The sequence below is a fragment of the Pinus tabuliformis genome, chromosome 2_2 (assembly GCF_031772625.1).
Source record: "Pinus tabuliformis cultivar Carrire ecotype Pingquan chromosome 2_2, CPIR1, whole genome shotgun sequence".
NCBI lineage: Eukaryota > Viridiplantae > Streptophyta > Pinopsida > Pinales > Pinaceae > Pinus > Pinus tabuliformis.
The window spans coordinates 252,169,823-252,187,506 of NC_142300.1; the positions used below are offsets into that span (position 1 = coordinate 252,169,823).

At 36.5% G+C, this 17,684-nt stretch overlaps 1 protein-coding gene across 1 annotated transcript; it reads right to left on the reverse strand.

The window, feature by feature from the left end:
• Positions 1 to 16,247: 16,247 nt before the first annotated feature.
• Positions 16,248 to 17,340, reverse strand: LOC149192240 (uncharacterized). The gene is made up of 2 exons (XM_089406343.1): positions 16,919 to 17,340; positions 16,248 to 16,821 (listed from the first exon to the last, which is right to left on the reverse strand). Exons 1-2 carry the CDS (start codon positions 17,095 to 17,097, stop codon positions 16,449 to 16,451), a joined length of 552 nt encoding a protein of 183 aa, XP_089262469.1. The 5' UTR covers positions 17,098 to 17,340; the 3' UTR covers positions 16,248 to 16,448.
• Between the last annotated feature and the right edge of the window lie 344 nt (positions 17,341 to 17,684).

Consider the following 17,684-nt stretch of genomic DNA (forward strand, 5'->3'; position numbering starts at 1 on the left):
AAAGTGGTTTCCATTGTATAACACTGCGCTATTTTTAATGATGTCCTCGAACTCATACCTCCATATGCATTAACCATACGCTGTCCATATACCACCATTGTCCATTCAAGTAACGTTGTCTCATGTGACTTTAAGTAACACTGCCTCCATATCACGTTGTGAGTTTCCACCTAACAGTGTCACGGTAAAGGGTCCTCACATTATGGTGTGTTTTTAATTATGATTGCTTCCATATGCCATTAACGAGGAGAAACAAAAAGGATTTATTATTTGGATTTGGCAGCTTGAGCTTGGAAACAAGAGCTTCCTTAATTCAAGCTATACGGTTGATGAAATTTTCTGATGGAGGCTACACAAATTTTGGAGCTCTACAAGTCGGATTTCTAGTTTGGTACGAAAGTAGGAGGCGTGGTTATATATATTTGAGTTATATGAGGTCCTAAGTTTGTGTCCAAATCCAACCTCTCAAATACTCAATGTTTAGTGACTCCTACCTATTATGTGAAGGCTTATGTGTTAAGGAAGGCCACAAGCTTGGCAATTGTAAGGTATTATTATTTGAAACATTATTGATATTCATTGCAACAGTAGGTATGAATCTTGAATAATATAATGAAAATCTGAGTATTAATAGGTGAATAGACCATTGTGAGTGAGCGATAGTGGCAACAAGAATATTTTTACCTCTTAGTATGAATAGTGTTGGAGGCTAGAAATCCTTCCAGCTCAAGGACTAGTGAATCAGGGAGTGAGGTGTTGAAAGGATCAATGAGCTTAGTGAAAGGACATTGGGTGGAAAAGGAGAGAAGAATTTATATGGTGTATGGTTGATAAAATATAGAAGCTAATCCCATTTCTGTTGGGGTCTTGTCATTGCTGGAAAAGGAGAGCTTGTGGGCTGCAAACCTGTCAAGATGAAAATTATGTTAAGGCAGCAATATCGGGCTTGCTGTGTAGAAATTGAGGCACAAGACATTGTGAAGTGAGAACATGAGCAGACATAGTGCAAATTAATTCTTGTTGAGAAGTTGGAAAATTAATTTTCTAAAACCATTATTGTTTCTACAAGTACATTTTTGGTCATTTATTGATTTGATTGTTTGAATAATGGAGAAAAATCATGGATTATTAGAGTTATTAAGCACTATAATCTTCTCTACTGATGGAAGTACCGTTGAAGTAAAAAAAACACTCTCAAAGATATTCAAAAATCTTTAGAACTTGCATAAGAAACCATTGAATTTTTGCAGCTTGAATCTCAGCTACAGTAAGAAGAATTAAAACAGAGGAGTCATCACTATGAACCTATTTCTGTTCAGAAGAATGAAACATACTCCCATAAACAACAAGACAATATTGTTAAAGTTCATTTAGATCCAGTGCCCAATGAAGCAGCAATTGTACATGCAGATCCAGAAACTCAATCTACACTTCCCAAGCCCATCATCAGACCTTGGGAATAGCTTGTCCACAACAAGAATAAAATTGGTCTTGGATATGACAAGGACTTGTCCTTTCATATTCCAGACTACACAAAGCCCATTCAGTTTTAGAGTGTTGGATTCATTGATGACAATTCACCTGCTCCTCATGACAGTTCACCTCCAGCTGTTCCAGACTCTGCCCCTCTTCCACAACAGTAGCAACAACAACAACAGCAGATTATAAATGCCAACACTGTGACTAAGTTGGCCATTTGAAAGATCATTGTTGATCTTCGTCCATGTAAGCACTGTCATAAAACTAGTCATTCTTCACATAGATGCTTAAAAAACAAATGTCCTGCAAGAATAAAGATTCATCTTGGAAGGATCGCTTCTTGGCAATGGGCATGAACAGCCAAGAAGATATTCCAAACACATGTCAGAACTTGTTAGAGAGTATTGAACAGTCTTGCAATTGAGTTTTATCCATCATCTCACCTTGTATCTGACAGGGGGGAAATGATGGTCATCTACGAGCTTCAAAGTCACATCAAGCGAGCTTGAGCCACAGCCTGCCACACCAGTTTCAGAGTTGTAGCCAGAGACAAAGATGCCTGTGAATATGCTTTCAGTTGGTAATTTGGGACACCTCCCCTAGTAGAAGACTCGAGCTTCTTGCCAGTTTTGGAAGAATTCTAGGAACAAAATTGAGAAAACTTCCTCTAGCAGAAGACTTCATCTTCTCGCCAGTTTTGGAAGAGTTCCAGGAATTGCATTAAGAATTCCAGCATTGTTGGTCATCCTTAAACCATCACAGGTTGAGACTTCCCTTTCCAGGTTGAAGTTCTCCCTTTTATACAGGGTGCGACCTCTCTTTCATGGTTGAAGGTTTCCCTCTTCAAAACAATAGGAGCACTTCCTCTAGCAGAAGACTTCAGCTTCTTGCCAGTTTTGGAAGAGTTCTGGGAACTGCACTAAGCATTCCAGTGTTGGTGGTCATCCTTAAACCACCGCCCTTTATACCAACATTTTAGAGAGCAAATTCAGCCTAGTGCTGCCATGCATTTTTGCACATTTTGTATTGCAGCTCTCTTCTTGGACTCATACATAACCCTTTAGATTAAGGGGGGGAATGTTGGACACATAATCCTCAATGGGTTAGTGTGGAAGCTGAATGGACAAAAGGAGTCCAAGAGACCTTGGGATGTGAAAACCAACGGTCACAACATGTACAATAAATGTAAATCATTTGATAATAAAAATCGTACTTGCATGTTTTATCTTTCATATTCCTCTGCTGCCCATGTGTGCTTAACAATTATTATTATTATTATTAAATATAATATTCATATTAATATATTATAATATTAATATTATTAAATTTAATAACTTTAGATTAATACAATATAAAATGTATTATATTATAATATATATTAATATATCATGGTATTTATTAACTCTAGAAATATATGGGAGGGAAGAACAAAGAGATAGAGTGATAGAGGTGGAGACATAGGGGGACTGCCACGGGAGAGATGTAGATAAATTGAATGAGAGGGGAGAGGAGGAATGAAGAGAGAGAGGTGGAGATGCATGAGAGAGGTAGAGAAGAAGAGGGAGACACAAAGTTGGAGGGGGGAGAGAGAGAAGGAGAGAGGTAGTGAGATAGTGAGAGGATTGGAGGGAGGAGAAAGATAGGGAGAGAGAAAGAGAGAGAGATGGGGGAAGAGAGAGGAAGGTAAGATAGAAAGGGAGAGAGAGTAAGGATGAGAGAGAGGATATGTGAGTAGAGAGGGAGGGATAGAGAGATGGATTTGGAAGGGGAGAGAGGAATGGAAGAAGAAAGAGATAAAGAGTGAGAAGTGGAGACAGAGAGAGAGAGTATGTTTAGGATTGAGAAAAGAGACAAAGAAGGAGAGATAGAGATAAGGGGGGAAATAAGGAGAGACAAGGAGAGGGGGAGGGATATAGTAACATAGTTGGAGAGAGAGAGAGTGTGTCACGAACCTCATAAAAAAAAAATTATTTTACTTTTGTAACCATAGTAAATACTTGATTTACAACACAATATGATCTAAGGTAGATTTAATTATTATTTCTATGTCTTTTACCTTATGACATATCATATAAATTTTATATCCACTTTTCTTATTCGGTACATCTTTTAATGGTTTGGAAATTGCAAAGGTTATGAATTATGTAAACATTACTATAATCAAACCTTATAGTACATTAATTGAATTGCATCGAATCCAAATAAATCTATTTCCAATCAGTCGTATTGTAGTTTTTATTGAAGTTTTAATAATGTTAATCAATAAGTAATGCCATTAACACCATTTGTTATCTAATGGGTGGTTGACCGCCCTAGGTTATTGGACCCTCTCTGGAGTGTTCTCTCATGGCCTCCAATTGTACTCAGCTTGGTTTCTATCCTGGAGCGTGATTAACGGTGATGCTTAGCTCCTGAAATTGGATGGCTGATGCAACTTTAGGTGGGACTAAACCCTAGAAGAAGGGGTAACTCATCCTTTTCTACGCTTTCTGTTTTCCTAGCTTGCTCTCTGCAATGGGCATGGCACTTCCTCCTTCAGGTGAGTTTCCGTGTTAACTATCATCGTTTTGATGGGTTTTATACCCTATAAACCAATTTTTATGGTAATCAAGGGTTTTCTGTTCATTTCTCAAGTCCGCGATTATGTTTTCTCCTGCTTTAGGTTGCGGTATTTGAAAGGTTTCTCCATTGAACCAGGTAATTGTTTCCCTTACACATTGTTCTCGGATAATGATGACTTTCTTCGTTTACAAATTTCTTTAGATATGTTTTAAGGTTTTCCTCTATTGATGTATTGTAGGCTCATCAGGCTCAATAACTAGAGGGTTACTTGGCTCAGCTCTTCCTGTCAGGATTTCGGTCCTTCGTGCCCATGTTTTCCGGGTATGCACAGGGGTTCTAAATTGTGGGTTGAAAGTGTAATGGCCTTGATGAAGAAAGTTTTGAACATAAACAATAATATCTTTTTATTTTTATTTTAAGAATGTATTTGATGGGAATTTCCAGCCATGAGACGTAGATCTTAGCGACTGCTTTGATATTCTAATGGAGTTCATTCCTATTAAGCGACATGTATTTTTCCTTTTTTTTACTGTCTGTAAGGTTTAAACCTGCTCTCTGTCTTGGAAGAGGCTACAACCTATCAGTTTATCTCATCAATTCAGGGAAATTACAAACCCTTGCAAATTTTAGTAACACACCCAAGTTTTAATGGAGAAGTGTTCAATTCAGTTTATTTATTTTCTGAATTATACAGTAATGTTTTCAAGTTCTATTCTCGTTTATTTGTTTTTATGTATGAAATTGTGTGTGAAAGTCTTTTGAATCTACTGTATATTTGTTTATGTGGGTAAGCACATTCTTTTTCATTATTTGTTTCAACAGTCATTTCTCGCGGGGTGTTGACTCCATAACCTCAGATAAAATGCATTCAAATAAATCATTTTCTTAACGAGTTGTTAGTTAATATGGTTTTCTCGTACTTTCTTATCTCAAATTTAGGTTTGCAGTTCCTCAGCCTGGTTTTTTACCAGTAATGCTGAAAGGGTTCTATTCCTTTTATTTTCTAATTTGGTGTTTTTCCCTATTTTACGGAAAACTACTACGCATGCTTGTGTTGTTATATTTAGCTATCCTTTCAGTAGCTAGCTATATAGTTATTCTAGCTATACTTAATGATGGAATACCCTTGTATCTCTGCCGATGGAACTTCACATTTAATGATTTACTTTCCTTGAAGTTTTGGGGTTTAGCACTTCAACCATTCTGAACCATTGTTTCTTCTTTTGTTAGAGTTTAACTTATTGACAACTAAGATGTTTACCTATCTTAACCACTAGCATTATACACATTTTTATTGATACTATAATTTAACTTATTAAGCAGTAAATGAAGCATGCATTTATACCATTTAGCAATAAATAAACTCATTAACTAAGATTCGAGTTCTAGATTATACTCATCTGGCTCGCTAAACTGGAAATATCTTTATCTATTAATTTACCTCCCAACCTTGAGACTAGCGTGCCTTCGCTCTCTGTCTCCCCCCGAGCCACCCTACACAGGGTTTCTCTTCAAGAACTTGGTCTTGAGTAGTAATGATTATCTAGTCTTCACCAGACTTAGCCACTCCACACTGTCTGTCCTTACAGCACAAAAATGTTTTTCCTCATTCTTTACTTGTATTCCTCACTGATCTCAGATACATCCCATCCTCTTGATATTGGAATAAACTTTTTATGGAAGTAGTTAGGGTTGGGTACTGCCCATCCCAACTGTTTCTTGAGAATCAAAACTGTCATACTTCACACAATTCATTTTAAATTAAGTAATTATTGCCCTTATTCTGGGATTCCATAAACCGAAATTAACTAATTATTTATAAACTTAATCAGTTTCTATTTTGTAAAAATATGTAGTAAATAAATATTTACACATATGAGGGACATCACATCTCCCCCTCCTATGATTGAACATTGTCCTGATGTTCTTCTATTGAAATAACTTTGGAAATGTTTCTTTAATGATCCGTTCATCTTCCCAGGTAGCCTCTTCAGGCCCGAAATGTTGCCACTACACTTTAATTTCGGTGATAACTCGTCTCTGCAACATTACTTCTCTCCAATCGAGTATACCCATTGATTCGACCAGGAATTCACCTTTCGGTTCAACCTGAATGACAATGTAAACTTTTATTAAATTCAGGAAATCAAATGTAAATCAGTTATAAAACTTTTAGGTACATACATATATATGTAGGATAGATTGTTGAACTTTTAACTTTACCGACTTGCCTGAATATCCTACCAATTTATTATGTGTTTGGGATCATATATATATATATATATATATATATATATATATATATATATATATATATATATATATATATATATAAACATGAAAAACATTGTGCACATGAATATGACTAGGTAAGACAAGTTGATAGACCACTGGTCCAATTAGTGCTAAAATCTAAAAGGGGCTGCAAATTCGGGGTGTCAATTTGGTGAACCCACTCCATTGCAGTGTACTTTTCTTAACTTGCACTTTTACATAGACATGATTCCCCACCTTGAATTCCTGAAAACAATTTTTTTTTCAGTCAACGAAATTCTTTTTTCAGTTTTGGGTGGCTTTTAGATTAGTTCCCACCTATTTAACCATTTCTTCCATATCTGCCAGCATATCAAGTCCTAGCATTAACTTATATTCTAGGCACCCGAATTTGAGGGAGTCCTACATTTACGTCCATACATCACTTCAAATGGACTCATTTGTGTAGAAGTGTGATAGTTATTGTTATACACAAATTCTACCAAATGCAAGTACTCTTCCCACTTAGATGGTTACTGCATCACATAAGCTCGAAGCATGTCCTCCACTATTTGGTTTACTCGCTCATTTTTCCTATATGTTTGAAGGTGGTAGGTGGTGCTAAAATGTAGTTGAGTACCTAATCCTTCAAACAAGGCTTTCGAAAAAGCTGATGTAAACTTTACATCATGATCCGATATTATAAATTTTGGTATACTGTGCAACCTGAAAATAGTTTGCATAAATATATTAGCAATTTGTACTGCGTTATAAGTAGATTGTACAAGTATAAAGTGAGCAAACTTTCTCAACTTATCCGCCACCACTGTTATGGAATCATTCTGCCTTTTTGACTTGGGCAACCTTGTTATGAAACCAATGGAAATAACCTCCCATTTCCATTCCGGAATCGGCAATGGGTAAAGTAAATTAGCTGGGTGATGGTGTTATGTTTTCACTTGTTGGCACTACAAACAGTGCGCCAAATATTTAGCCACCTCCCTCATCATGCCAGGCTAGAAATATGCTTTCCTAAGGGTTTTCTCAATTTCTGATAGCCTCGATGGCTGACATAAGGAACCTTATGATATTCTTCTAAAATCAAATCTTTAATACTCTTTATATTGGTTACATACATCCTTGTTTTATAAACCAACAAACCTTCTTGATTTATTTCATATCCACGATGTTGTTCATTACTGTTCAGAATTTTAGTTTGCTGCCACAAGGTTTGATACTCTGAAACTTTCATTGTTTCCTCCTTGATTTGTTCTTTAAAGGTGTTTTGTATCTCATTGAAATATATTTCATATAAACAATCAATTTTTCTACTTAGTGCAGCTGTGACACAATGCTCTTTTCCTTTTAAATGCTTAATTTCAAAGTTGAATCCGTTTAGGAAATCAACCCAATGAGCTTGTCGAGCGTTCAAAGTCGGTTGTTTGAAATAATTAGTCAAGCTATTATGGTAGGTCATCAACAAGAATTTCCTACCCATTAGGTAGTGTCACCACATTTTTAAAGCATGAATAATTGTTGTCAATTCGAAATCGTAGGTTGAGTACCTCTGCTCATGCTCCTTAAGTTTTCTCGATTCGTACGCAAAAACCCTGCCATATTGCATTAGTACACCTTCCACACCTTCCTAGTTGGCATCCGTATGAACCACATAATCTTTATTTGGATCAAGAATACTTAATATAGGCACAGTGGTCAGTAAATGTTTAAGTTGGTTGAAACTATTTTGGTATTCTATACTTCATTTAAAAAAGCTTACATTTCTTTTGCAGTGAGGTAATAGGATAGGTTAATCTGGTAAAGCCTTCAATCAATTGCCTATAATACTTGGGTAAGCCCATAAACGACCTTATATCAGCCACATCATTTGGTAGAGACCATTCCATAATGGTCTTTATTTTCTCCGGGTCCATAACTATTCCATCTTTGGTAATTACATGACCAAGATATTGAATATGTTCTTTAAAGAAGTCACATTTACTATACTTGGCATATAGCTAATGTTCCCTTAAAACTTGTAAAACAATTCGGAGGTGCTCTTTGTGCTCCTCTACTGTCCGAGAGTAAATCAAGATGTCATCGATGAAAATTAACACAAACTTGTCCAAATATTGATGGAATATACTATTCATAAGGCACATGAAGGTTGCAAGTGTATTGGTTAACCCAAAAGGAAGCACAACGAACTTGTAGTGTCCATACCGAGTTCTGAAAGTGAATTTCGCTATGTCTTTCTCCTTGATCCTAATTTGATGATATCCTGAGTAGAGGTCGATATTGGAAAACACAGTTGTCCCTTTCGCTTGGTCAAATAATTCATCTATACGACGTAGGGGATACTTGTTTTTGATGGTTAACTTATTTAATTTTCGGTAGCCCATACACATCTGCATGGTTCCATCCTTCTTTTTAACAAAAAGTATTGGGGCTCCCCAAGGCGACACACTTGGCCGGATATACTTTTTGTCTAATAGTTCTTGCAACTGCATTTTTAATTCTATTAATTCTGGTATGCCCATTCGATAAGGGGCCCTAGATACTGGTGCAACCCTGGCATTAGTTCAATAGTGAAATCTATATCTCTTTTAGGAGGTAGTCTTGGGATTTCTTCAGGAAATACATTCAGAAAATTTTGTACTATTGAGATGTCTTCTAAGGAGGCAAATTTTTCCTTTGAATATGAGTATCCTACTTGTATTGCATAAATTTGACACCCTTTTCAAATACATTTGGCTAGTTGGGAAGTTGTCATGGGACTCAACTTTATAGGTCTTATTATCCCCTGGATCTCTTGTCTCTTACCATTCTCGTCCATGCAGTTAATGGTTTTAATTTTACAATTCATAAGAGACCAGTTTTTTTCTAACCAATCCATAATTATTAAAATATCATATGTAACACATTCAAGTTTTCCATAATGGCATGATCAACTATCTACAGGGGACAATTGCTGACCTTGGCTAGCACTCTCCTCTTGGCCCCTGTAGTTAATTGCACTAATGTAGGGCTCTTAAACTTAACAGCTTGCAGATTGCACTCTTCTACAATTTTGGGGCTAATATAACTTAAGGTAGCTCCTGGATCAATTAAAATAGACATGGTTTGGTTAAAGATTTTACATCCAGACTCCATCATCATCGATTGGTACTTCGCCTGATGATCCTCAAGAGCGACATTGATTATTGGCATACTTCTTGCTACTTCCTCGACTGTCGATGCATCATGAACCTGTGCCACTTGATCATTTCATCTACCTTGGGGATATTTTTTAACATAATGAGGCCCTCCAGATCCCCGACATTCTACTGGGGGTCTCGCTGCCATTTCAACTTCAGTCCTTACTAATTGTTTGTTAGCCTTGGTTTCACTGGGAAATTTGAACTTGTTTGAATTTTTTTTCATACTTCTATTTATCTGACCTCTCGGAGGTTTATTTTCCATAAAATTGTTTAAATTAATGTTATTATAGGAAAATTTACCCGTTTTTTTGTCATTCCATTTCTTGCCTCCCTCCCCGTTTTTATTTTGCTGGTACCATACTCTAGCCTTCCAAGTGACTTCATCCATAGTCTTTGGGTTATCAAACTCAAGGCGTTCTTTCATGAATAATGGCAAGTTGCTAACAAACCACTGCACCTTGGCCTTTTCTTCTCGTATGTATGGGACACAATGCAGCAAACAGGTGAACTTGGTTATGAACTCATCCAAGACAGTTGTCCTAAACATAGGTCATGAAACTCCTTGGCCTTCTCATCATAAAATCTTTCCATTAGGTATTTCTCCTTGAAGTATTTTTGGAATTTATCCTGGGCTATGCTTTTTTCGTTTACACCACGAACTGTCTCTATTTCCTCTGACGACAGGGTGGCTTTTCCCTACAATTAAAAGATTCTTGACCAGGATTTTAAATTATAATCTTATTTGTACAACTCGAAATACTTTTTCATGTTAATAAGCCAAGCTTCTGCTACATCCTCCTGTTTGCCATCAAAGAGTGGAGGCTTTATCTTTCAGAATTCTCCATGAAGTTCTATTCTTTGTTTGTTGTGCTTGTTGTGTTCTGATACGTTACTCGACTCTTCTTCCTGGTTCTCTTCACCACCTTCAGTTTCTGCTCGTTCGGTATGAAATTCCTATTCTCCAGTCATATTCCCTTGCTCAGGACTAGGGATGGTTTGTCTCTGATTTTGTTTGTCTGATAAACTTTTCATGGTTTTTTCTTGTTCCTGCATTAATCTTTCATTGTCTGCTTGAAGTCGATCCATTTCTGCTTTTAACTCCTACACAGTTTCCAAAATGGTGGAATTAGTATTTCACATCTCTTCTCCCAATTGCACCCATACTTTAGGATTAGTCTCGTAAAAGGTTGCTACTACTGTTCCTGTGACCATCTGATGTGGTATGGTTCCCATTCTTCTCATACTAGCTTTTTTGGCTCTAGCTGTGCACATTACACAATTACTGTCAATACTAATTTTCTAGAGGCCTCAGTTTTGGTAACCTGAGTTCTCTGATACCATATGTCATGAACCTCATAAAAAAAAAAAAAAAACCTTTTACATTTGTAACCACAGTAAATACTAGATTTACCATACATTACGATCTAATGTGGATGTAATTATTATTTCTATGTATTTTACCATATGAGATATCATATAAAATTTATATCCTCTTTCCTTATTCGGTACAACTTTTAATGATTTGGAAATTACAAAGGTTATGAGTTATGAAAACATTACTATAATCAAACCTTACGGTACATTAATTGAATTGCATCGAATCTGAATAAATCTATTTCCAATCAGTCGTATTGTGGTTTTTATTGAAGTTTTAATAACGTTAATCAAGAAGTACATGCATTAACGCCATTTTTTATCTGTTAGGTAGCTGATCTCCCTCGGTTATTGGACCATCTCTGGAGTGTTCTCTCTTGGCCTCCAGTTGTACTCCACTTGGCTTTGATCCTGGAGCGCGATTGACGGTGATTCTTAGCTCCTCAAATCAGACGACAGATGTAGCTTTAGGTGGGAATAAACCCTGGAAAGAAGGGGTAACTCATCCTTTGTTTCACTTTCCGTTTTCCTGGATTGCTATCTACAATGGGCATGGCACTTCCTCCTTTAGGCGATTTTCTATGTTTACTATCATTGTTTTGATGGGTTTTATACCATGTACACCAATTATTATGGTAATCAAGGGTTTGTTGTTCGTTTCTTAGGTCTGTGCTTTTGTTTTCTCTTGCTTCAGGTTGCTGTATTCAGAAGGTTTCTCCATCGAACCAAGTAATCATTGCCCTTACACATTGTTCTCAGATAATGATGTCTATCTTCTTTTCGAAATTTCCTTAGCTACATTTTAAGGTTTTTCTCTGTTGATGTCTTGCACGTTCATTAGGCTCAATAGCTGGAGGGGAACTTGGCTCAGCTCTTCCTATCAGGAGTTTAGACCTTGGTGCCCAAGCTGTCTGGGTATGCAGAGGGGTTCTAAATTGTGGGTTGAAAGTGTAACGGCCTTGATGAAGAACGTTTTGAACATAAACAATAATATCTTTTTATTTTTGTTTTAAGAATGTATTTGATGGGAATTTCTAGCTATGAGTCGTAGATCTTATTGACTGCTTTGATATTCTAATGGAGTTCATTCATGTTGAGCGACATGTATTTTTCCCATTTTTTACTGATTGTAAGGTTTAAACCTGCTCTTTGTCTTGGAAGGGGCTACGGCCTATTGGTTTATCTCATCGGTTCAAGGAAATTATAAACACTTGTAACTTTTAATCACAAACCTGAGTTTTGATGGAAAATTCTTCGTTTTGGTTATTTATTTTCTAAATTTTACAGTAATGGTTTCAAGTTCTATTCTCGTTTATTGGTTGTTATGTATGAACTTGTATGCAAAAGTCTTATGAATCTATTGTATATTTGTTTATGCAGGTAAGTACATTTGTTTTGATGATTTGTTTCAACAGTCAGTTCTCGCAAGGTGTTGACTTCATAGCTCGGGATAATATGCATTCAAATAAATCATTTTCTTAACTAGTTGTTAGTTAATATGGTTTTCTCGTAATTGCATATCTCAATTTTAGGTTTATAGTCCCTTGGCCTGGTTCATTACCAGTGATGCCGAAAGGAGTTCTATTCCTTTTCTTTTCTAATTTGGTATTTCTCCCTGTCTTATGGAAAAGTACTATGCATGCTTGGATTGTTATACTTAGCTATCTTTCCAGTAGCTAGCTATCTAGTTATTCTAGCTATACTTAATGATGGAATACACCTATATATCTGTCGACAAAACTTCACATTTAATTCTTTACTTTCCTTGAGCTTTGGGGTTTAACACTTCAACCATTCTGAACCTTTGTTTCTTCTTTTGGTTAGAATTTAACTTATTTAAAACTAATATGTTTACCTATCTTAACCACTAGCATTATACACATTTTTACTCATACTATAATTTAACTTATTAAGTAGTAAACAAAGCGTGCATTTATACCATTCAACAATAAACAAACTCATTGATAAGGTTCAAGCTCTATATTATACTCACCCGGCTTGCTGAACTGGAAGTAACTTTATCTATTAATTTTCCTCCCAACCTTGAGACTAGTGCGCTTTCACTCCCTGTCTTCCCCCGAGCCACCCTACACAGGGTTTCTCTTCAAGAACCTGGTCTTGAGTAGTAATGACTATCTGGTCTTCACCAGACTTAGCCACTCCACAATGTCTGTCCTTACATCGCAACAATTTTTTTCCTCATTCCTTACCTCTATTCCTCATTGATCTCAGATGCCTCCCATCCTCTTGATCTTGGAATAAAGTTCTCATGGAAGTAGTTAGGGTTGGGTAATTTCCTAGCCCAATTGTTTCTTGACAATGAAAACTGTCATACTTCACACAATTCATTTTAAATTAATTAATTACTACCCTTATTCTCGCATTCCACTTTTTCGGATATTTAAACCAAAATTAACTAATTATTTATAATCTTAATCAACTTCCAGTTTATAAAAATATGTAGTAAATAAATATTTACACATATGAGGGACATCATAGAGAGTGAATGATGGGGGAGGAGAGAGGGAGGTAGGAGAGAAATGGAGAGAGAGGGAGAACGAGAGACAAGACTTGAGAGAGAGGATGAGAGTGATGGGGGAATAGAGTGGATTGGAGGTAAGAGAGAGAGAGAGAGAGATGGGGGTAGAGAGAGGGAGGTAGGATAGAAAGGGAAGAGATAAAGTACTAGAGAGTGGACTTGAGAGAGACGAGGAGAGAGGGAGGGAGAGAGGAGGAGAGATAGAGGGGGAAGAATATGGAGTTGGAGAGGGAGATAGGGAGGGAAGAAGAAATACATAGAGAGTGAGAAGTGAAGAGATAGGGGGAGTTACAAGGGAGAGATGAAGCGAGAGTGTGTATGTTTGGGGGTGAGATAAAGAGACAAAGGAGGAGAGATGGAGAGAATGGGGGAGAGAATGAGAGAGGAGAGAGGGAGGGATATAATAATAGAGTTGGATGGTGAAGAGAAAGAGGGAGAGAGGGGAAGGAAGACAGAGAGGCTGTGAGAGAGTGGAGAGAGAGAGGGAAAGAGATATGGAATTGGAGGCTGAGAGAGAGGGAGGTAAGAAGAAAGAAATAGAGAGAGAAATTTGTTGAGAGAGGGATAGGGAGTGATAAGGTAGATAGAGAGAGGGATATAGGACATCAAGAGGGGAGAGAGGCAGAAGCGAGGGAGAGGGAGAGAATGGGAAGAGAGAGAGGGGGAGAGGAGGAGGGAGGGAGAGATAGATATATTGGAGAGAGAGAGAGTGTATGTTTTGGGGGTGATATAGAGAGAAAAAGGGAGATAGAGATATAAATGGAAAGTTAAGAGAGAGAAGAAGAGAAAGATAGATAGAGGGAGGAAGGGATAGAGAGATTGGTATATATGGAGTGAGAGAGCACGTGTGTTTGGAGGGTTGAGATAGAGAGATAAAGGATAGATGGAGGGAGATATAGATATATATGAAGGGGGGAGAGATGGAAGAATATTTCTAGCACTAGATGCATTGATTTCAGTGCAGATGGTGATTTCTAATCCTATTTTCTTTCTTGCACTAGATGCATTGATTTTAGTGTAGATGTTGATTTCTAATGATATTTGGTTGCTTACATTAGATGCATTGATTTCAATGTAGATGATTTCTAACCCTATTTAATTGCTTGCACTAAATTCAACATTGATTTTAGTGTAGATGGTGATTTCTAATCCTAATTGATTTCTTGCACTTGATGCATTTATTTCAATGTAGATGTTTATTTCAAATAATATTTGATTGCTTGCACTGGATGCAATGGTTTAAATGTAGATGATTTATAATTCTATTTGATTGTTTGCACTAAATGCATTGATTTTAGTGTAGATGGTGATTTCTAATCCTATTTGATTGCTTGCACTAGATACATTGATTTTAGTGTAGATGATGATTTCTAATCCTATTTGATTGCTTGCACTAGATGTATTTATTTCAGTGTAGACGTTGGTTTATAATCTTATTTGCTTACTTGCACTAGATGCATTGATTTGAGTGTAAATATTGTTTTCTAATCTTATTTTATTGCTTGCATTAGATGCATTGATTTCAACGTAGATGTTGATATCTGATTTGATGTAATGGGATGTATGATGGTACATTAATTTTAAAGTGATTTGATTATCATTATGCATTGATTTCAGTGTAAGCACAAAAAATTCTTGACAATGTACATTGATTTTTTTGTTATAGTGTAAATATTGTTTTCTAATCTTATTTGATTGCTTGCATTAGATTAATTGATTTCAGTGTAGATGTTGATTTTTGATTTGATGTAATTGGATGTATGATGGTACATTAATTTTAAAGTGATTGGATTATCATTGTGCATTGATTTCAGTGTAAGGACAAATTTTTTTTGACAATGTACATTGATTTTTTTGTTATAGCAATTCAACCTATTAGTATTGGAGAGAAAGAAAGGCATCATATGATGTTTACTACAATAGCTCGAGCTAAAGATTTAAATGGTTCATGATTTAACCTGTCATTTTCATATAATCGATATCAAAAGATGACAATTGTTCTGAAAAAATGACAAAAGTAACAAGGGTGACAATAAGAATAGTAGAAGAAAATAGTTTGAGATTAATGACAATGGAGATTATTTATAATTGACTATATTTTTATTATTCACATTTTCTATCATTCAACACTATTAAATGGTCATTTTACATTTAAAACTTTGATTTCATCATTTTTCATAATTAAAGTTATTAAAAATATTTATCATCTCAACAAATTGAGGTAACTCAGAAAATTTAAAATTAAAATAAATGACCGGATTAATTTGACACATATTTAGCATATTATTGATAAAATTAATCATATGTTCGTTAATTTTCTCTAGCCACACACCACTGAAACTAGCCTAGATCCATTTTAATCTGAATCTATCCAGCCTCGAGAGGGATCAACAAACTGAGGTAACTGAGAAAATTTAAAATTAAAATGACTAGATTAATCTGACACATATTTAGCATATTATTGATAACATATGTTCATTATTTTTCTTTTTCCGCACAAAACTGAAACTAGCCTAGATCCATTTTAACCCAGATCTATTAGGTCTAGAGAGGGATCAAATCTCTCGACATGCAAATGTTTCCTGATGTTTTGCACTAAAAAAAGAGATTTGCACCTCAGATTCATCTTATACCTGTTTAATCTCGGCCTATTCTTCAAACAACCAAAACTTGAACACCTGTGTAATGCAACTCATTCCAATAAAAAATAACGTGTAATGCTTCTCCATAGTTTTCATAACCCTTTCACGATGCAGTGTAATGCTTCTCCATAGTTTTCATAACCCTTTCACGATGCAGAGTAGATTAACTCTTTCTGCGCAAAAATAGGACTGACAGTTTGTCTTTGAATGGATTTTGTTAGACGGAAACAAATGGGAATGAAAATTTTATAATCATATATTGCAACGGCATTACTTTCGTTGGTGAAATTGAGTTATTTACATATGTATGCCTGAAAAAAAGGTGCTGTTTACAGAAAATGGAAGCTTGACAGAACCATCTATGAACTATGTACTCTATCCCTTACGCGCCCCAAAGAGAAATCAGCATAGCACGTCGGAGAGAAGCTTGTATCGACGACCCAGTCCACTTTTGGTAGGGTTACTCTGAGGAGGATCAGTAACAGGCAAGCTTTCGCAACTTTTGGCAGACAAGTTGCAGCCCTGTATGAGACTCGACGCCTGGTTCCGCTTGCTTCCTTCGAATTTGACAGGGACTTTAAGGATAGGCATCGCATTAATCTTCTTGGGCTTCTCAATGGTAGCTACCACCTTGATCTTCCGACTTTCCGGTTCGCGCAATCGAACTTTCCTTTTGTGGCTCTGAAATTTCTGTTTTTCTTCCAAGTCGAGGCACCAATCACATACATTTAGGCCGTTTAGTGCCAATTGATTGCAATACAACATGCTGCAATATCTGCAAGATTTCCTCCACAATGCACATATCAGAACCGAAATAACTAATTTGATGCCCAAAAACATACAGAACAATAAAAGCAAGAACAGAGTCTCACATATGCTGAAATCGGTGTTGGCATCCGTGGCATCTGAACAAACTTTCCTGAAATCCAACGTCGCCACACATGCAGCATTCTCTTCCTTTCCCTTTCTTAGTATTCTCTCTGGAGCTGTAACTTAGGGCTTTACTTGGTCCCTGATCCATACCACTCAATTCCGAGCGATTTTTTTCCATGGACGCGTGCAGCTTTTGCCTAATTTTCTACCAGAATCCTGATCCTTTCAGTCATAATATGTTTGCTGAGGCTCTCTGCATATTCAATATCAAATCAAAGGTTCGGATATCCTTGTACAGTTCGTGGGTGGATTGACACTCCCAAAACACACCGGGCCTCTGAAAATTCAGAAGACTATATGCAGTTGAATACAAAATACAGCTTCGAATCAAATCAAACAACGCCACCGGTCCTTCCTTGGACCAATATAGATTCGTGGTGAGCAGTCACCTACAGGTGAGTGTTAATTATATACCGTTCTGGATAAGTTCAATGGAGAAACCGTCCATGTAACTTCTTCCTGTTGCTGCACAATGCCGGGTGGGACCTCTCATTAACTCAATCGAATCAAGTTGAGATTCGTACAATGCACTACAAGCCGATTGCCAACAAGACACAGTCAGTAAATGATATAATACGAAAGCTGAGGAAACATTGGATTCGTCCACTTTTGACATGTGAACGTTTTAATTGGGAATCGGATTAAATTAATTGGAAAATAGATGTGAATCAACTTTGACGCTGCCACGCTTCACTCGGGGATTCC